The sequence below is a fragment of the Zingiber officinale genome, chromosome 7A, assembly GCF_018446385.1.
Source record: "Zingiber officinale cultivar Zhangliang chromosome 7A, Zo_v1.1, whole genome shotgun sequence".
NCBI lineage: Eukaryota > Viridiplantae > Streptophyta > Magnoliopsida > Zingiberales > Zingiberaceae > Zingiber > Zingiber officinale.
This window is the reverse complement of record NC_055998.1, coordinates 83,438,920-83,461,339: the sequence shown is the minus strand read 5'-3', so window position 1 is coordinate 83,461,339 and position 22,420 is coordinate 83,438,920. Positions and strand designations below refer to the sequence as shown.

Sequence of the window (22,420 nt, the reverse complement as noted above, 5' to 3'; positions counted from 1 at the left end):
TTAACTCATTGATTGAATTGCGATGGGCCGTGGTCCATAAAGTCGCATTCAAGGTCGGACCGCACGATTGGTGCATCATGGTCGCAGACAAGCAAGCGACATTAACAGAGGAAGGATACCGTGCGAAAAATATATGAAAAATATGCAGCACACAAGAAGAGTCCAAATTATCCTGTTTAATGATTAATCATCTTGGAAATGTCCAAGGCAAGATGACGGTTTTTCTTATTTAGGAATAAAAGTCGAATTCGCTCGCCCTTCGCTAATTTATCCCTAAATAGAAAAAAATAAATCAAATTTTGACTCCAAGACCTCATAAAACAACATCCCATATTTCAACCACTAACACCACCCCAAGGGGAGAAGCATGAAAGTAGATGGAATTGATGATCCGTTCATCGTAAAACAAAATTTGCTGACATGCTCCCAGAAAAAAAAAATGATACAATTGTTTGCTAATAGAAATCTAAACAGGTCAAGCTCATGTATTAACTTTACTAGAACAAAGTCACTGTTTAAATAATCCTCAAATACAAGACTGATAGAACTGACTATTTGAAGCTGGGCACTTGTATTATTCTCAATTTGTCTTGGTTTTAGTCGACGTTGAAGCAAGGTACGAGAGAGTCCGATGACCTGTGAAGACGAGGAAAACTCCAAGAAGACCAAGGAGCTTCAGAGTTGTAAAGAGATCAAACTGTTGCAGAAAGAAACGTAACAGTTAGTGGATGACAAATGCAGCTCAGAGCAAAGATGTAAGACAAAGCCATAAAGCACCTTCAACCAAAAGAGGCCGTAGAGTAGCAGAGTAGCAGCAATGCCAGCATGGAAGAGTATGGACGACAAAGCAGGGAATGATGAGGAAGGGAAGCCCTTCAAGTTTACTCCCAGAGTTAGCAACTGCACAGGTATCAAAATGGAAGAGACGATAGTCAATTAAACATGTACATAATTATTTAAAAGGACAATTTCGAGTGTCGATAAACAAAGCACAAAAATTGCATAATTAGATTTGAAGATCTCTTTTGTTTGAGTCATAGTCATGAAACCCAACCCTGCAAGCCTGTAGAAATAGAAAACCCAGGAACTGGAGAAATGGTCACTCTGATAAAAATCAAGTCCTTAACATATATAACAATGAATTATCACATCTGAGAAACACCACCCCTTTCGTATCCACTACTGTTAGTAGATTTGCATCACTACTGACTAGCAACCTACACTTACTCTGCACTAATTATCCTTATCCATCTCCATCCATCTGTAGTCACTTGCCAGTATCCATGAACCTTGAAAACCATAAATAGGCAGACATGGAAATGATAAGCTTTGCAATAATACCGCCTACTGCCATTAACCATTGCAATCGAACTCCCTCCACACAATTCCTAATCCATCAAGGCCACCTCCAACAGCATCAGGTACTGAATCCCCTAGGGTTCATTCCCTTGGGGAATAAGTTCCGCTCACTTAGGAGGTCGTTCAATACCATGATTTACCTCCCTTCCACAAGATCTTTGGGGCAGGCAGGCAGTGGAGGGGCACTTGGGGTGAGTGTTATCACCATTTTGCATCACAGGTACTGAATGTCACTTTCCAGCTACTGTAACACTGCAACAGGATGCTCAACTTGTTCTCTATCCATCGCCAGGATTTAAAGGCGCATCACTACCTAGTTTCTGTAGTGTAAACAATCCTTCAAGATTCCTCGAGCACGCAGTTTTCAACAAGGTTGTAACCTTTATGTAGTGTAGATCTTGAATCTACTATAAAGTGATATTCTTCTGGGGGTTAGGCTTCAAGCTTTCAGCTTGTGGCAAGATGCATTTAGCTCTGTTATATATATAATAATGCTATGAGATATCTGTGAAATATTGTTCGAAAAAGGACACAACTCACCCCTATTAAAAACCCTCCAAGTGGTAAAAGGGTAAAACCCAAAAATGTAAAAGAGAGCTCCTTTGGTGGTCTCTTCTCTGGAGTCCGGAATATGTGTAATATCTCCTGCTTTGGCCCAAATCTTGAGTATCGATCAACAGATTGTGGTGGAGGACGTGACACCTTCTCTGGTGGATCTGGTAAGGTCAAATCAATGTGGCCAAGGATGTGGAGGAATGAGTTCTCCTGCACAGAAACAAAATATTTGGCACAAGATACATCAAGAAAGTAATCATTTTAAAATGTTTTTTAAAGAAAAAAAGATGGTACCATAGCGGCATCTCCAATGGCAAGTTCAATCTCATATCTACCAGAAAGGTAATAAATTTGTTCCAGGAGTGCAAGGAAATCCTGCAAGAATTGAAGTAATAAGAACCATTCCAATAGCTAAAAGAATCTATTTACCATCTATCTTCATTGTCTTATTATGCTTTCAGAGAGTTGTTAAGCAACTGATTTGATCAGTATATTTAGAACAATATTCGTTACAAAAATCCAACTTCAGAAGTAAGAAGAAACCAACTGACAAGTTGTATCTTATACTGCCTGGCAGAACTCTCCAATTGAAAGATGTGTTCAACTTTGCTTTCATGCCTCAGCTTTATGTATACCTGTTACCGATTCTTTTTCGGTGAGCATAAGAAGCAATTGCATATTGCATACAAACAAAATTCTATTTTGCATATATGAGATTATCATAAAGGTTAGCTATAAACCTGATGTGGCTTAAAAGTGTGTCCAAGAGGAGTGACAAGTTGAAAGCTCAAGCGCATCTTCTGAAGATGATTTGCTACTAGTGAAACTTTGTCAAGCTTGGAGAAATCTAATCTGAGGAAGCATGAAAATTCATGAATTCTTATTCATTGGCAACACCATAGGAATTACTTAAGAAACATTATCAAAATATATATGCAGCAGTAAACTTATAGAAAGACCACCATATACCAGTAACAACAGACTATTTGTTACAATAAATAACATCATAGTTTTTGCTTGCCTATCTAATACATAAATGAAGAAATACAGTGATGTGGAGACTTTGTTGGACGCCACTATAATTGGAAGCAAATTACCAGCTTGGAATAAATCTGCTACTTCTAATTAGCTAGTAGAATAAATCTGCTACTACCTAAATTACCAGTTTGGAATAAATCTGCTATTACCTAATTAGCTGCTGGAATAAATCTGCCACTGCTCAAATTTTGTTACTGCCAAAATTTGCTACTGCTATAAGTAGAAATAAATAAAGGGTCTTTCTATTTTTGATTCCTTGTTTCCTTTAGCCATTGGTCTTTTCCTTTTTTGCTTGAATAGTCCATGTAATTGACTCCTTATATAAGGAGTGTTATTACCAATGAAGGAAGGGAAAAAAATTGAGTAATTTGGACTCTGTCTAGGACGAGTCTTTCCCCCTCCCTTCCCCCTTAAGTGTTGCATGACCAAGTACGGATCCAGATCTCGACATGTGACTCGATCTTACACTCAGGACCATAACATGCAGCTAGCAACTTTTTGGGTAAAAAAATGTAATGACCTCATTATGAGTGCCTTACAGAAGAAAAGTAGTGATTTGGACAATGCTAGGAGAAATATTTGCATCCAGTCTAAATAAAATTCCGATTCTTATAAAAATATTCAAAGCCAAAAATGAGCTGCTTAAGGGAAAATGAAATAAGTAGAGATTCTTCATTAGCATTTACCATCATGAGCCAAAATACATAAGCAGTAAATTATACCAGCTCTAGTCACGAACAGGCATACAATTTCATGGACTTGTTAATCTTAAGACAGATTGTTGGGCTAACCACCACAGTAAAAACCACTTTAGCTTCCTACCAAAACATCTAATGAAAAGAGAACCAATCTTTAGAAGGTTATTTCACCCACTAATTCTCCATGCAGATGTCACTCTAGCACTACAAACTGAGAAACATGTTCTAACAACGGTAAAAATACTACCTATAGAATAGGATCAGATGCATCTATTCAGAGTCTTAAATATAGCTCAGGCTTCACTGATTTTAGCTTTTCTGATATCAAATTCAAATATTCGACAAATGCATAATATTTATGCTGCAAATGCACTGCAATATGTAAATGAATGACGGCCTTTGCTTATTAAAGTGATACGAAAATGAAGCATGTATGTATCAAACTGTGTGTATAATATTAAGAATGCATAAGATTACAGAAAGTACCTGTAAGACCAGAGTAGAAAGAAAAACAAATGGGAGATAGCAAGAAAGGTATCAAGCAAATAAGGTATAAACAATTCTTTGTATTGTTCTATTTCTTATCCACTTAGTGCGATAAGACTTGGTTGTTATCGTCGTTGTTTTTCTTACAAAAAAATTCACCAATAGGAACAGAATGGAAGTCCCTAGTCAGTGCGCTATAACGATGATGAGTATTATGGTCTCGGAGTGAAGTACAAGATTGTCATAATTAATCTTGACAAACAGGTAAGGGAGTAAAGAAAACAAGGAGTAAGATTGACTGAAAGTAGCACCATAGGAAGCAAAATATAACAGATCTGTTTAGATGAAAGATTTCCAAAATTCATAACCACAGAAAATACTATACACTCTACAGACAGCACGTGCACACCGCAGAAAGTCGTTGACTAGCTCAAGAATTTCTGAGATATATTCTTACATTATGCTGATAACTTTATTTTACTAAATGAATAATTCACAAGTTCAATCACATTGATTATACCTCTATCTATAAATTTTTGGCTCAAATACTTTCAGTTTTTAGCACCACAGAGAATCCAGGCTTAAATACAATTGTTTACACATGTCAAAAGATCTAAAAACCATGACTGCTCAGTTGAAATATTTTCATAGCAAATGAACTAAATGCAGTTTTGAATCAAAATGAGAGTCAGTCTAATAATTAACACATTTAAACATTTTAGTATGACATTATGGTCTTACTTTACCAAGCTTGCAGAGGATTCACCATCAGTATCCAAAACGCCAATTTGAGGCTTGTCCACTTTGACATATCCTGTTAGAAAAACAAGATATTGCATACGGCCACCAGTGGCATAGATATTCAAGTTCTCAGGGTCATGAAGTGAAATCTGCAATCAATGTAGTTATGACATGTTATTCTTAGATGATAAATTTAAGTGAAATTCACAAAGGGCACACCCAAAGCCAAGAATTTGGCAACATGAGCCCCAAGTTTCATTTCTCCACAAAATGGCACACTTCCCCATGTGAATCCTTAAAATACCTGTTAGTCCAATTCCGGTCATACATAGGAGCCATTAAGGAAGTTTGACCCAAAACCACTTTAAATTGCTTAACCATATCACAATGCGAAGACCAAAATTGGAATCAATATCATTGCAAAAACACATCCAGGCTCCTACTTTGTCAGAATGTAAAGGTAAGACCAAAATTGGAACAAGTGTCTTAAAAATTTACATTCATGCTCAAAAAAGTTCATTAACTAAAACTTTTACAAAAATATCTCAGTATCATGAATTCAATGCAACCCTTATTTGTCCAAAATAATAAAGTCAGCCCTCTAGAAAGAAAAAAAAATGAAAGTGTTGGGTGACAAAAAAAAAAGTGAGATAAAGTGCACTCTTTGGGAAGAAATGAAACTTAGAGCGCTTGTTGGAAAATTCCCTAGTATGGTTGCTCCCTTTGGGAAATTTGCGTATAAAGAAACATAATACTTAGCCTAACATAATATTTAGTTACCTCGAACTTTAACGTATACTTTCCGATATCAATTTTCAGAGGTACAATATCCAAGTAATGGATGTTGTTTTCTTGGTCAAATTGCAACTCCTACATTTTTAAGAGAAAAACATATTGAAGGTTTAGCTGGCAAAGTAGAAATAACATATTACCATTTTAGATCATCGTGAATGGCATATATCCATCACAATATTATTAAAAAACTAAAGAAAACTATGTAACCTGGTTCTCAACCGTAGGGGTGTTCTTCACCTCGGAAGTGGAGGTCTGCACAAGATTCACTGTTAATGGAGGTGCAGCTGAACCAAATACTGTCGTCACCTCAACCTGAGAGAAGCACAATAGTATTACTGCTTCAATTGGGTGATACCACAGTATTAAAGTAATTCCAAAGATTAATAGTACAATCGCATTAACAAATCATGAAACCCAAGACTGCAAATGCAGCAATTTGGAATACATGTAGTTTCTGTACATCAAGAGGCAATTAGTGTCTGGTAGTCAAGATACATAACCGGGAAAAAGAATCATTATGCATGCAACAGACATGATAAGATGCCAATGAAACCTGTGATGCAACATATAGGGCATAGTTATAGGCAAACTAAAATAGATGTTTAGACGAGTACAACATCTCATTGCCCTAAAACTGAAAGATACCCATTATAGAAGACTAGAAATGAGAAGATGGCATCTACTCTGGCTTGAAGATACTATTTCTCTGGATGTTCAGATAAAAGGGAAGTAAGGAACATTGTCCCATATTTAAATCTTAAAATACTACATCACCAGAGCTGAAGAAAATCAAAGACCTTGCAGAATAAAAGATACTGTTTCTCTGGATGCTCAAATAACAAGGAACAAAAAATAAAGAAATTACAGAATAAAACAGTGCAAGATAACTGATTACCTTAAGTTGATCCTTTGTGGTTAAAGAAAGAACAGTAGATGGAAGTGAAAGAATAAGAGGAATAGAGATCCTGTAGCACCCAAAGAATCATCAGTAAGTATCTAAGATATGCAAAAGAACTACTTGTGAGTATAAGTGGAATATACATAGAGGCATGGCTGTCATAACACCGGTTAAAAGGAAAATAAGCAACTGATTGCATTTTCACATGCAAACGACTTAATTTTACCATACAATTACTAAAGGAAAAAATGTAAAAGAGGTAACTAATTCTGGTAATTAAGCACTACCTTATTCCATTTGTCTGGAAAAACTAAACATCACTTATGCTTCTTTTTCATAGTAAACGATCAAAGAAACCAGCATAAACATAATTACTACATATACCCAAAATCACAGGGGAAAAAGATCTTTTGGATCTCCAAAACTGTAGGAAAGTTCATATGATGGCTAAATTGTATACCTCATGTATAATACCATTTAGGCATGCAACTTTGCATCATTTTCTGTCTGCCAGAAGTATCATAGTAAGTTACATCCATGAGATACAGTTGGAGTTGATTAACAATTCAACATGACTACGCAGCAGAGTGATTTTTAGAAAAACAAAGAGTGTTACCAGTTCATATCAAACCATATTAACTAAGATACAAAGATTAAAATTACACTGAAATGAAGGACCAATCAGAATTATTAATATTCTGAAATTTTTCATGGTCTCATTTTATTTAGTTTAATTACCTTGTTCATACCAGTACATTTTAGGTGCTTCTATACATCAAATTGGTGCTGTAGGTACTCAGTATTATCAGTTAACAAACTTTAGGGACCATTTCTTCTAACGACTTGCTAATTTTGCTTTCTTGTCGGCTACAACAAGCAGCATATCATACAATTACAAAGAATCAAGAACCTACTTATTTGGCAATCAGTATGTTCCAGCATCAATGACCTTTTCACTTAGCTTTGATTTTAAGTTGGCTCAGTTTCTAAATGTGTACTCCATGAATATAAACAATTATGTTGGGAATAGCTTTGATTTTAAGTTGGCTCAGTTTCTAAATTTGTACTCCATGAATATAAACAATTATGTTGGGAATGAACTTTCTGCATTTTCAGACTTGTAAATTGAGTGCACTAGTAGGACACGGATATATTGTTTAACTTGTTTGCAACTACTCCTAAACAATTAATTGTAATTTCCACTCTAGCGCATGCTATAGAAGATAATAAAATGACAAAAACCTTGTTGAGATATGACACTAAATTAGACGTTGACCGACTAGCGTTGACTGTGTAAGGAGTAGAGCTCCAAACAAAGACCCTATTCAGATAATTAAAACATAATTTAAAATTTTGAATATCAATAGCTACTTAGCTTAATGCAGAGTTCATTGCCAAGAATATCTTTTGTAGCTATTCCCAAGTGGTTGCAACTCATGGCTTCTTCTAGTTGTTTCCATTATTTGTTGTATTAAAGTTGATAAATCCTTCTTTCCAATGCCGAAATTTTTGTAGCACAATACCCTCAGAAACAGGGGGGCATGAAGGTATACTGGGGTTATACAAAACAGACCAAAATGAGCTGGGTCAACCGGTCAAGTACAAAAACACCACCTTAATCCTTAAACTGCAAAACCTGTACCATATTTTACTAGCACAAATTGCCCTAATAATGTCAAATGCAACATTCACAATGGAGGTAGAGTGTGCTCTAATGCTTCTTTTTAATTTAAATATTTAAAAAAAATAAAAACTAATCAAAATATTTATTTCTTTATGGAATAAATAAATATATTAAATTAATATTTTAAATAATTGCTTAATGTTGTCAAGATCACTATAATCACAAAAAAGTATATATGACAAAATTTAATGATATATTATCATTAATCATTGGATTATATCATTATTCAACTTGAAGTGAAAAGTGCCTTCCAAGTATACTTTCATCAAACACTATTGGGATATAAAATTGCTTCCCGAACAATTTTGAAATGTAGATTCCATAAAAGCACACTTCAAACACAAACTTAATGTCAAATCCAGCTGAAACCTATGAAAGAGTAATATTCAGCTACTGTTAACTATTTTTTAAATACAGAAGTTGGATCATCAAAATGGACACAACTAAAATATATATACACATACATACACACACAGACAGATATAGATATTACAAAAGGCAATTATATAGACAGTAGACTCCTTAATCTTTGAGCTTACCTGTTGTTTTCAATGTATGATAGTGAGTCTATCTGATTGAAGAAGTCTTTGGAGATACCAGGAACACCAATGGTGAGAAGAAACTTTGCTATGCCAAAGATTTTGTCCCCAGGAATCTGCATGCAAATTCAGCTTTCAAAATAAATCATGGCTGTATCACGAGGCTAACAAGAAATCTGGAGTTCATTAAATCCTACATTTAGCTTCCCAGAAACTACTGCCGCAAAAGAAGCAACACCACGCACGACTGAGGCCGTTGTTGCAAGAGGGCCTTCGTATTCACTACCATCAATGTGTTTTTCGTGGAAGTACAAGGTTCCATCATCTGCATTATGTCAAGAACAGAAATCTTGATCTCATAGTGTGTGAATTAGCAGCATCGCAACTAATATATAGGTAGTAGTGTAAGCTTAGATCTGATAGTAAAGTAGATCAGAAGATCAGAAAGACAAGACATCCCATGTCAGTTGTTTAGCATCAACAGAGATAATTGTTAAAATGGCTTAAGGCCCCTCTGGTTGAGGAACACTCAAACCAGGTCTCAATTAAAATAAAAAAATAAAAAATAAAAAAATCAAGGCCCAGTATCAATTTCATCTTCCAAATAATATCACAGAAATTACATGCAAAAATACTTTACCCGACATTGTTTCAGGGGTAAATTTGGTACATATTTTCTGTTGAGGCCTTTCAAGGGCTTGTTTAAATATTTCTTAACAAATAGTAAATAGATTCTTCTTGATAAAACATAAGGCAAAAATATTCAAATTGTTCAATCAAACAATACAAAGACAGCAAAAAAATTGACCAGAGAGTCTAAAGTTTTACATGAAGATTTGTTCAGTATTGGCAACAAAAACAGTTTAATAGGTATAATAATATCTAATTAGAAGGGGAGCCTTGGCGCAACGGTAAAGTTGTTGTCATGTGACCAAAAGGTCACGGGTTCGAATCCTGAAAACAGCCTCTTGCAAAAAGCAGGATAAGGTTGCGTACAATGGATCCTTCCCCGGGACCCCGCATGGCGGGAGCTTCGTGCACTGGGCTGCCTTTTTTTTTATAATAATATCTAATTACATGCAATCGGCACCATGTTGCAAGAACTATAATCTTATACAGGGACTCAGCATGATTTGTATCTGGTTGAGTTTCCATTTTTCCGACATCGAAGGAAAAGAGCATAAGAGGCATGTAAGAATCGTAGTTTATGGAGCTTTCAAGACCATCATACCCACAGGATTGTGCTTTATGCACCGAGATAAGCAGATCGATGAATCAACCAATTTTTCAGATTATATACCCTTCTGGAAAGCCCTTGAAGCACAAGCAATTGAAGCCAAAAATGGCTGGAGCGATTTAACATCAATTTCATATGGCTAGGAGAGTCCAAGGTAGTAGGAAATTCAAATTAGTAGCTTACTTACTACCTTTATTTTTTGAAACTTTCTACTTCCTATTACAAAAGATAACCCTTTATTACCTAAGTCAGCAATGCTAATTGGTCCTGAGTCAGACCTGTTTTTAAAATGTTCAGGCACTATATTTCTGCATTTGGCATACTGATGTTCAACTTGATGAACCACATGGTCAATTTAGCATAGGAGCATCAAAATTTCAACACTACACCTTATATTTTCTTGAGCAATATGAGTGTTATTCAAAAATGAGATAAGGCTTTTAAAAGTCAAAGATCATCGACCAAAAGAAGTACCAAGTTGAATAATGAGAAGTGAAGAAAAAAGAGGGCACTGTTGCATTGCAAAACAATAATTAATTAGAGATATGCTTCATATATGTACATGCTTCCACTTGGTAAACCGAATAGTTAATGTCATACTAAGTTCTCTGTAGTGCAACTTGTTGGATGTTTCTTTGTTATTACAAGAAATATTGCCCTCTATGACAACCCTACCAAGGTTCATATGTGAGCCAAATAGAGTCCCCACAGGTTGGCGCAATTGATTCTTGTATGGGTGTTTGCTCCAATAGGTCTTGAAGTCAATTCCCAATAGGTGCAAAATGCTTCATTGGATGCCTGACCTCCCGATGCAAAGGGTCGCTGCACTAAGGCAAAATGCTCCTCATGATTTACCAGCCTATATCTTGATATGAGACCGACGATGCTAGACACTTGGGATAAGCGATATCACCTTTTGCTCCAATATGTGAGCCAAATAGAAGCATAGCCCAGAAAGTTTGTAATTTGATGATTTACAGAAATTGCAAAATTATATAGGAAAAAAATATAATATAATCCAGCTAGATAAGAAAACTAAGAACAGGGAAATCTAAAGTAGAAGTCATCATGAACAAAAAGAATACCGTAACCTAGTAACATACCATAGCTCTTGATGCTATCAAATAGCTTCACAATATCATGTTTGACAATTCCAATCTGCCAACAGCAGATAATAAAAGAATTTTAGTTACTGCATGCGTAGAGTAGTAATACTGACTAAATAGCAGTGGAGTTAAGTATCAAGTCTTGACTATATTCTTAAAATAAGAACAGTCAAAACAAAAGACGAAATAAATAAAGAAAGTAATAAAAGGAGCCTTGCAAGATACAACTCCTCCCAAATTTATTATTGAGTCTGGAGTATGATCATCCAAACTGAAGAAAGAATGAAGGCAGTGCTGGGACAGATACTTTGTTTTGGTATGTTAATTATTAGACTTCAGAGGACGAGTAAGAAAATTTGAAAAGGGCTGCTAACTTTGCTAAATGTTTTCCACTTAAATAAACCTGTGTTAAAACTGTTGCTGTTTATGAAATAAATTTCTAAGAGGGAAGAAGCATTTGTTTCTTCCTATTTCAACCTTTCTTCAGCATCTTGCTCTCCTTTGATATTCCTCCATCATAACAAAAGAGTTTGCAGTTTCCTACTATTCCCTCCCACTAGGAAAAACATAACAAAAAAGAGGTAGTAAACCAACTGACTGAATCTAACAGTAACAGAATAAACTGATTAATGGATATCAACCATGCTACATCGTTCGAATGCATTTACCAACCCCTCTCATCATCTCCGTCAACTTTTAAGACTATCATACCAGGTAGGTCAAAAAAATTAAGGAATGAATTATCATAGATGGACGGCTAAAAGGTAGATGAATATTGTTCAATTTATGTTTCCGCTTGTTTACTGTAATGAAAAAATAGATCAAAGAATGACGGAATGGATAACTTATATGTTTGGCCTCCATAACTTGTCCAGCCCAACAGCCTTGTCCAAAAGGCCTAACCTGACCAGCCCATTCGCCCATTTGGCACGACCAACTCACCTAACCCATTTTACCAAACCATCCAACCCACCTAGCTTAGCCAGTTTACTCCACTCATTTTCACCGGTCTTCTTCGTCTCTAACCCACCGCATGATTACCAATTATTAAAAAAAAATTGATATAAAGGATCAAAGCTTTTTTTGTCAATAACTAAAAATATAATACTATTAATTTATTTTTGAGAATTATTTTTTTATTTAAACTAATTATAATAATAAATTTTATTTATCGCGAGAATTTCAAAATATGCCATTCTAATGGTTTTTCTTTTGGATAAATTTGGATAAAAAGGTAAGTATAATTAGACCAATAATTATTAATATACCTATTATATATATAATAGATAACTAATTATATATATTCTATATAGTTATATCCATATTAAGATTTTATATTCCTCCTCCTCCTCGGTGCCTCTGACTTAGCATGTCAGCACCCTACGGCACGACATGGCACTGTCTCATTCTGAACAAGAACCGATACCTACAGCTCAGAACAACATTTCAAACCTTGGTTCAGTTGTGGACATTACTTTGTATCATGACCTTATCTCGGTTATGAAGTTTCATTATAACACTTTGGAAGAATGCATCGAATGGGGCAGATTAATTTCACCATCATAAGCTTCATTTCTTATGTTGAAGATTGATTGTAAAGCATTTGGTTACCATTTTTCATGTTAGCCCTAAAAAACAATCCCAGGATCATCAATAAAGAATACCATCTTCACAATCAAGAGAACTAGAATTTGGTGTGTACAAGAACAAAGAACAATCAACACAAGAGATTGGCAGGATCAAATGTGAAACGAATTCCAAGTATAGCACTATTTACTACTTAATGATAATTGTGTAATTGTGATATTTGTCAAAATAATAAGCCATGGCTTCTATTTTTGGGTCCCTTGCATGGATTATATCTTGCCATTGAATTCTCACCATTTTTCTTTATATAAGTCTATATCCTAGTATGGTGACTTGCTATTATAGCATTGTTAAGACCCATTCCTATAAGGTTTTTGATATTTGTTTACATTTGACTATCAGGTTCTAACACAATCCTCGAGCATTTCCATCTGGTCTAGGAACTAACATTGGTACAATCCTAAAGTCATGGAAACTGTAATAATAATGCTTTAGTATAGTGGCCTTACCTTTGATTGATCCACCTCTCCATCTGCCAATGAAACAACTCCAGCAAGGGCCTCAAGTGCAATACCTACAACAGCATTGGATTGGGGGGGAATGAATAACTAATCTATATAATTTGGGGAACATGGAAGGCACCACAAGTACTTGTCTGAATCAAAATACAGAAAAAAAAAATTAATCAACCAAAACAATGTAAAAGCAAGAGAATACCGGCAGCATAAGTGCTAGATTCAGCATTGTTGCTATCAAACCGCCATCTTCCATCACTTTGGCTAAGTGCCTGCTAACATCAGCATTCTAGTGATCATTTCCACTATAAGAGATCAGATGAAAGACAGAAAAAAGCTGAAAGAGCCTACAGAAAGAAATCATATGACCTTGATCGAATGGAAAACTCCTTGAGCATCAGATAGAACAGCGCTAACACCTTGTCCCTGCATGAGAGATGTATTTATACCAGATAGTATTCATAGATTATGGAATCCAAATAATAAAAGAGAACCAGAAAAATAACAAAATGATTAAGATACCAAGATAAGTTAGTAGTTTTATCACAGATCTGAAGAAAATTAAATGAAAGTGATATCAATATATAACAAAAAAACAATGGCAATTCATGCTCTATTTAGTCGACTGGGCACACACCTTGACATGAAGCAAGCCAATGACGGAGTAATAGAAGTCCATCAATGAGTCTGCACCTTTTATCAAATCCCGGAGTTGCGATGCAACATCCTAAAAGAAAATAAGCAAGTGATCCAGTTATAAGGTCCTCGCATAATTACCTTTCACTCAAAAGAGAAGACAATGTACATAACTTATTGAGGTACCTCAAGAGTTTCAGAACCGATCTGGCATCCTAAGATGCTGTTCACTCTGAGAGCGTCATAAAAGCCCTTAGGACTTGAAGATGGTGATTTAAGTTTCTCCAAGACAACAGGACATGTAGCACGATTTATTTCAGAAGTTTCTCCAACTCCAAGAATCAGAAATGTCCTTAATGCATGATAAGTCTCCTCCAAGCTGCAGCCAAAAAACATATTAGATATCTGCCACTGCCAACTAAGTTTATCTGGAAAAACAGCTCCACATACAAATCTGAAACACCCCATCAAGAAAAATCTCGTCCAGAACACAAAAGAAACAACCGAATTCCGTACAGTGAAGATGGCAATTAGAAGTTTCAACGATCCAAAATGTGGGCAACGACGGACTCAAACTAAGCAACAGTTCCCGGCATTAGAACATGGATTTTACTAACAAAGAAGTACAAAGCCAAATTCAGAGCAAGGGAGAACTGATAGGAACTGACACTATTCGTGTTGACACTGTGATATTAATACGGCAATCCAACTAACCTCGGAAACAGCCCATCGACTGGCACGAACAATTCGAGCGCCGCGGATCTATGAGCATCGGAGATCGGCCGGATACTGGCGGTCGGGCAGATGAGCATCAACGCGCAGATCAGAGCGCCAAGCCCGAAGGAACCGTGATCAGGCGCCATGTCTGGAGGACGAACGAAGAGACTAGATCAAGTGCCTGAACGAAGAGAAACCAACCGATCAGGAATGAGATCGGCGGACGCTTACCGGGGTGGTGCAGGGCTTCGCCTTCCGAGGAGGCGGATCAGGACGGATCCAAGACGACGCGACTGTGAGAACCCTGAGCCCTGAGTAGACGTCTAGGGCTTAGGCCCCAGCGGCTTGACTTTGAATATTTTATTCGACAGGCACGTGCTCGTCACGAGTTCTGGCTGAGCGATCATCAAAGGCCTAAACCGGCCCAGTAAAATTCACCTTGCTCAGTTCATTTGAATCATTACCGTGTGAAATTTATTTATTTTATTTAAAAAATGAGAAAAAATATATCATAAAACTTTGCATGATGCCATAATTTGAATAACATTTATAATTATTGTTTCTACGAAAATAAATAGGTTATCGATTGTTATATTTAATGATAATACCATGTTAAAGAACAATACTTAACGGATAATAATAAAAATATATGGATCAAATTATTTCTCTCATTTAATAGATAAAATTTAATAGATAAAAATTAAAATATATAGTTGAAAGTATTTCTCTTATCCAATGGATAGGGATAAAATTTTTTTATGGATAGAATTTAATTTTCTGATCAATTATGTATTTTACATGGTGAATACTATAAATACTCCCCCTATATTCATATTTAAGTTGAAAGTTATTCTTCATCTTTCTATTCTTTTTTTCTCTAAAATTGTGAGTGATTCTCAAAAGTATTGCAATGTCTTTGAAGTGTGGATATAATACAAGTAATTTATTTACTTATTTATAGTCCAATTTTTCAACAATTGTTATTAGAGCAGAACAATCAGGGATTGTTCTTAGTGGAGTTATCTTGAATTGTGGGGAGGTTTATATTGTACAAGGTTGTTAATCAAACTTGTTCGATATAATCAAAATCTTTCCGGCATGATGGGTGACTTCAAGTAGTAGGAGTCAAGAAGCTCAACAACAAAAACTACAACACGTGGACAATATGTATGAGTCCTACCTACAAGATCAGGATTTTTGGGAGGTTGTTAGTGGTAGTTAAGTCATGCAACTAGCTAAAAATACCAATGGCATCTTGCGAAAATGGAGGATCAAAGCGGGTAAAGCAATATTTGCTTTAAAAATCACAATTGAAGAAGAAATGTTGGAGCACATTCGAGATGTCAAAATACCAAAGGAAATACGGGATACCTTCGCTACACTCTTTTTAAAGAAGAATGATGTAAGATTGCAACTCTTGGAGAATGTGCTACTAGTAATAGGGCAATATGACAAAAAGATTACCTAATACTTCCACAAGGTAACCTCAATATATCACGAAATTTTAGAATTAGATGCAACAGCTCCTATTGAGGAAACAGGGATAAAGAGAATAATTATCCATGGTTTGAAACCAGAATATCGAAGATTTATTGCTGCTATACAAGGATAGTCAACACAACCATCGCTTCTTGAGTTTGAAAATTTACTTGCAAGCTAAGAAGCTATGACTAAGCAAATGGAAGAAGTCTCGCTAAAGGGTGAGTAGGAAGCGCTCTACACAAGTAAAAGTAAGGGCAGCTTCAAGCGACAAATTGGTAATGGATCTAAAAGAGATGGTGACAAAGTGAAGAGTTATCAAGGATCGATAATAGAAAATTTATTCAGAGTAATGCTGCTACATCCCATTCTAATCCGAATAGCGAAGATAAGTGGGATGTCGAAGCCTTGTTCACTGTAGAGGAAAATGAAGTAGCTTTCACAACAATGTCAGACAAGATTAATTACAAAAATGATTGGATCGTAGATTTAGGTTGCTCAAATCACATGATGAGTGAGAAAGAAAAATTACAAAACTTGTTTGAATACAACGGAGCTCGTATAATGGTGATAGCCAACAACTCAAGGTTACCAATAGCTCACATTGGTAAGACAATAATTACGCACTGATATAATTCTAACCAGGTATCACTTCAAGATGTCTATCATGTCTTAAGAATGAAGAAAAATTTATTATCTGTGGCTCAATTAACATCATCAGGTCACTATGTCCTATTTGGTCCTCAAAATGTAAAGGTATATCAAAATCTCAAAATCTCAAAATATCAGAAAGACTGACAATGAAGGGGCAACGACTAGAGTCAGCTTACGTGATGTCAACAGAGTCTGCATATATAGACAAGATAAGGAAAAGTGAAACATCAAATATATGGCATATGAGGTTGGGTCATATTAACTATTCCAAGTAAAACATGATGATGAAGAAGTCAATGCTTAAGGGGCTTCCTCAATTAGACATACAAACAGACATAGTATGTACGGGATATCAATATGGTAAAACACACCAATTATCACATCGAGAGTCATAGTTTAAAGCAAAGAAACTATTAGAGTTAGTCCACCCTGATGTATTCGAGTCCATTAAGCAACCATCAATTGGTGGTATGTCGTATATGGTGACATTTATCGATGACTTCTCAAGGTATATCTGGATCTTATTTATGAAAGAAAAATCTGATACATTTTTCAAGTTTAAAGAGTTCAAACAGTTAGTCTGAGGATAATTGGGAATGAAGATATGTTATCTACGTACAGATAATGGGGGAGTATATAGCTCAAGAGAGTTCTCTGAATACTTAAGAGAATGGTGTAGCGAAAAAAAAAAAGAACTGACATCTTGCAGAAATTTATCGAAGTATGTTGCACGACAAGAATGTACCTGGATGATTTTAGGCTGAACCAATGAGAACTACAACTTTTATCATTAACAAACTTCCTCAACCAATGTTAGAATTTATTTCACCCTTTGAGAAATTATGGGATATAAAACCTACAGTAAGCTATTTTCGAGCATTTGGCTGTGTATGTTATGTATTTATTTTTGATCACTTACCAACTAAGTTTGACAAGAAAGCTATTAGATGTATCTTTGTGGGATGTGATAGCCAAAGAAAGGGGTGGAAATATTGCGATCTAACAAGTGGAAGATGTTACACTTCACGAAATGTAGTGTTCGATGAAGCGTCTTCTTGGTGGGTTCCAATTAAGGATGTGTTGTCCAATTCTAAAGACCTCAAAGATAAATTACAACAAAAAATGAGAGAGTATATTGTTCAACTTCAATCAAGTTCAGATGAATCAGGAGATCCAAATGACAATGATATTGAGCAAAGAGTAGCTCAGAGTCCTTGGCAAACCGACATATATCAACAATCAAATGAAGAAGAGAGGCCTAGTGAAATAGAAGAATTAACTCTACAATCTCAACTCCGAAGGTCAATAAGAACACGAAGTCCAAATTCAAAATATGTCAATGCAGCCATAATTGAAGAAGCAACAAAGCTTGAGATGTTTGAAGAAGCATTGCAAAGTCCTGAGTGGGTGATAGCTATAAAAGAAGAGATTGATGCACTACAACAAAATCAAACTTGGGATCTCACACCAAAACCAAAAGATGTGAAACTCATTTCTTGCAAGTGGGTTTTCAAAATAAAGTGTCGTCCGAGTGGGTCAATCGAGAGATACAAGACATGATTGTTATCTCATGGTTTTTCTCAACAGTATAAATTAGACTATAATAAAACATTTGCGAAAAACTTACAACTGTACAAATCCTACTTGCACTTGCAACCAACAAAGGCTATAATCTATGGCAGATGGACGTGAAGAATGCTTTTCTTCATAGAGAATTGGATCGAAAAATTTATATGGCCCAACCAATAGGTTTACAGAACCAACAACATCCCGAATATGTGTGTAAATTACGGAAAGCGCTCTATGGACTAAAACAAGCATCTAAGGCATGGTATGGTAAGATTGCTGAATTTCTAATCTAAAGTGGTTATTTAGTAACATCTGCAAATTTTAGCTTATTTATTTAAACAAATAAAGAAAAATTAGCTATCGTGCTAGTATATATGGATGATCTAGTCATAACAGACGATGACAAAGCAGACATTCTTCAAACGAAGGAGAATTTATCAGTTGGATTTCAAATGAAAGTACAATTTAAGCACTTTCTTAGTTTAGAGATTGATTACATACAAAATGGAATATTTCTTTGTCAAAAAAAATATTTCAAAAACTTGTTGAAAAGGTTTGGAATGCTTAAAAGCAAGCTGATCTCGACACCTATGGAACCAAATGTCAGAATGTGTGCATATGAAGGAAAAAATCTTAGAAGATGCAATTATGTATCAACAATTGGTAGGTAGTCTCGTCTACTTAACCTTAACTCGACCTGATATTTCTTATATAACCAATGTGATAAGTCGGTACATGCAAAGTCCAAAAAAATCTCATTTAGAAGTAACTCGACGAATACTAAGATATGTAAAGAGTATAATTGATTATGGTCTTTGTACAAAAGAAATGAATACTGCAAGCTAGTTGACTACTGCCATGCTGAGATTGTGACACCAGAAGATCAACAACTGGTTATGTATTCAAGCTTGGTTCTAGAACAATCTCATGGTGCAACAAGAGGCAACCAAATGAAGCTGAGTATCGAGCAGCAACAATGACAACTCAAGAGAGCACATGGTTAATACAACTAATGAATAATCTACATCAACCAGTAGATTATGCAGTTCCAATATATTGTGACAATCAATCAACAATTTGTTTGGCAAAAAATCTGATTTTTCATGCAAGAACTAAGCATGTTGAAGTGCATTATCATTTTATCAAAAAAAAAGTTCTACAAGGAAAAATTGAGATGAGACAAATCAGTACAGATGATCAAGTTATGGACGTGTTCACAAAAGGCTTGAGCGCCAACAAATTCAAAATGTTCTGTTATCAACTCAATACAGTACAAAGGATTAATGTTGAGAGGGAGTGCTGAAAATCAATACCAACCCGTTTACGGATAATAATAATAAAAAAATATGGATGAAATTAATTTTCTTATTCAATGGATAGGATATAACAGATAGAAATTAGAATGTGTGGTTAAGAGTATTTCTCTCATTCAATAGATGTGATTTAATAGATAGAAATTAAAATATGTAATTGAAAGTATTTCTCTATCTAACGGATAGGGATAAAATTTCTTTATGGATAGAATTTAGTTTTCTGATTAACTATGTATCTTGCACAGTGAGTACTATAAATACTCCTCTGTATTCATGTTTAATCATTCAACAAAAAATAAAAGTATAAAATCTTCAAATTAAAAGTTGTTCCTCATCTTCCTTTTCTTTTTCTCTCAACAATATGAGTGATCTTCAAAAGTGTTATAGTATATTTGAAATATGAATGTAATATAAGTAATTTATTTATTTATTTATAGTCCAATTTTCTAATATATCATGTATAATTTTTTATATATATTAAATAGACATTCTTTCTTTACTTATAAATTGAAAGGATAATGTACATTTAAAAACTCGCTAATGGTAAGAGATTTAAGATTTAATTCTCAGATATATTGTAAAAAAAAAAATTCATTGAAAAGTGGATCTAAAAATATTAGAATGCGTCTGATTTACACGTTTTTTATTTTCATTTTCTAAAATACATGCGTTTTCTAGAAAATAGGAAATGACCTTTTGTCATTCTCTATTTTTCTAGAAAATACTATCTATTTTTTTAGAAAACAGACAAAAAAAATACAAACCAAATATCATTTTTTAGAAACATGTGTTTTTTAGAAAATGAAAATGAAAAATGCACAAACCAAACACACTCTTAGTTATTTGGATGAATATCCACGAATACTTTCTAATTTATTTTGATAATTTATAAAAAAAAATTATAGAATCAAATTGATCATCTCTAAAAATGAGTCCGTTCAAAAAAAATAAATACATACATTACCAAAAATAAATCTTGTCAAGAATATTTATCCTTAACGAAATTTGAATCGCGTTCTCTAATTATTCCTCTAATTATTGTCATGTGTGTTTATTCGGATTGATTGTTATACTAAAACTAACCCATTTGAATTAATTAACTATACTGTGAGTTGAAAATCATGATAGTAAGACTGATACAAATCAACCAAACCAAATTAAATATTATACTATTAAAAAAATAATAATTAGTATCATTAACTATCTCTGGAATAATCGATTCGATCTTATAAAAGTTTCTCACGATGACCAACTCAGAAGTCCAACATCCTTTGATTATACTTCCTATTTGGAAGAAAAATTTCTATAAATATATTATAACTGTAGTTTAAATCATGAATATCTGGATGATAATTTAGATGTCTTATCGGGATATTATGATGACCCAGAGACAAATTAAATATTTTATTATTCAAGATTATATAATAAAGATATCAATATCTTTCACGGACAAATAACATTACGCATATATTTAGATTGTTGCGCGCAGTTAGTTAAGATGGCAAACAAGACAAATCAAATTTTATTTTATTCAATTTTGTCGGATAAGAAAATCGAATTAAACCAATTAAATTAAATTAAATTTAAAATAAATTGGAATAGCTATTCAATTTTATTTTAATTTTTTTTAATGAATTTAAGTTTGATTTATTTAAATGTTATTAATCTTTCGATTAGATTTAATTGATTATTTGGAATTACATTTTATTTTTTTATTGGTCAGTGATGTTGTTATTATAAATTTATTTAATTTATGATTCATAAGGCTCTTATAAATCAACTAAACCGAGTTAAATATTACGTTGTTTAACACCATCTGATTAAAAAAAATGATAATTTCAGTTAATCTTATTGATTATCTTTGAGAATGATTAGTCTGGTTCTACGGAAGTTTTTCATCGGCCACGAGGATAAATCAGGAAGCATACATGATAACCAACCCAGACGCTCAGTATTTTTTAATTGTGCTCCTCATTTGGAGGAAAATTCCTACAAATACGTTATAGTTGGTGATTGAACCATGAATATCTGGATGACAATCTGAATATCCTACCGTGGCATCATACCCAAAGAGAAGACTAGCTGATAAAAAGAACAATATCTTTCGTGTCCCAAATGGCATGATTGTTGTACGTAGTTAGTTAGGATGGTAAACCATAAACAAGACAAATTAATTAAATCAAACTTTAATTGGTAAGATTTTATTGATAAGAAAATCCAACTAAACCAAATCAAATCTAAAATAAATCAATTTGGAATTGTTATTCAGTTTTATTTTTATTTCCTTTTATAAATTGAATTTGATTTATTTAAATATTATTAAGCTTTCAATTAATACCATTTCAAATGGCATGGCACATATATTTAGATTATTGCACCTGGTTAGTTAGTTAGGATGATAAACTAGATAAATCAAATCAAATTTTATTTTGTTCAATTTTGTCTAATAAGAAAATCAAACTAAATCAAATCAAATCTAAAATAAATCAAGAATTATTATTCAATTTTATTTTGATTTTTTTATTATGTTGAAATCGATGAAGATACTATTAGTGAGCTAGCTTCGAGGTTGATTGAAAAAAAAAAAAACTTTGGTGGAGAAAAACTTATGAAATCAAGGAGTGGATAAGAAAGAATGAGCGTTAATAAGTAGGTCAAGGGAGGTATCTGGTGCAGTCATTCCGATACTCAAGTCAATAAAATAGATGAAAATACAGAGGATGAACAATAGATCACTTAAAGTCAAAGCGTACTTGCGACCACAGGGGCAGAATCCTTTATAATACCTTTGTAATCCCCACATTAATGAAATAT

General features: G+C 34.2%; 1 protein-coding gene across 1 annotated transcript; it reads right to left on the bottom strand.

Annotated features, from left to right (window-relative positions):
- Window positions 1-364: 364 nt before the first annotated feature.
- Window positions 365-14,932, bottom strand: LOC122001652 (dolichyl-diphosphooligosaccharide--protein glycosyltransferase subunit 2-like). Its single transcript, XM_042556510.1, has 20 exons — window positions 14,823-14,932; window positions 14,589-14,739; window positions 14,061-14,253; window positions 13,876-13,965; window positions 13,608-13,664; window positions 13,441-13,510; window positions 13,233-13,297; window positions 11,134-11,188; window positions 8,991-9,118; window positions 8,794-8,909; window positions 6,568-6,637; window positions 5,880-5,984; window positions 5,658-5,747; window positions 4,878-5,026; window positions 2,655-2,766; window positions 2,466-2,549; window positions 2,209-2,289; window positions 1,900-2,124; window positions 778-900; window positions 365-697 (listed from the first exon to the last, which is right to left on the bottom strand). The coding sequence occupies exons 2-20, from the start codon at window positions 14,735-14,737 to the stop codon at window positions 581-583; spliced, it is 2,079 nt and encodes a 692-aa protein (XP_042412444.1). The 5' UTR covers window positions 14,738-14,739; window positions 14,823-14,932; the 3' UTR covers window positions 365-580.
- Between the last annotated feature and the right edge of the window lie 7,488 nt (window positions 14,933-22,420).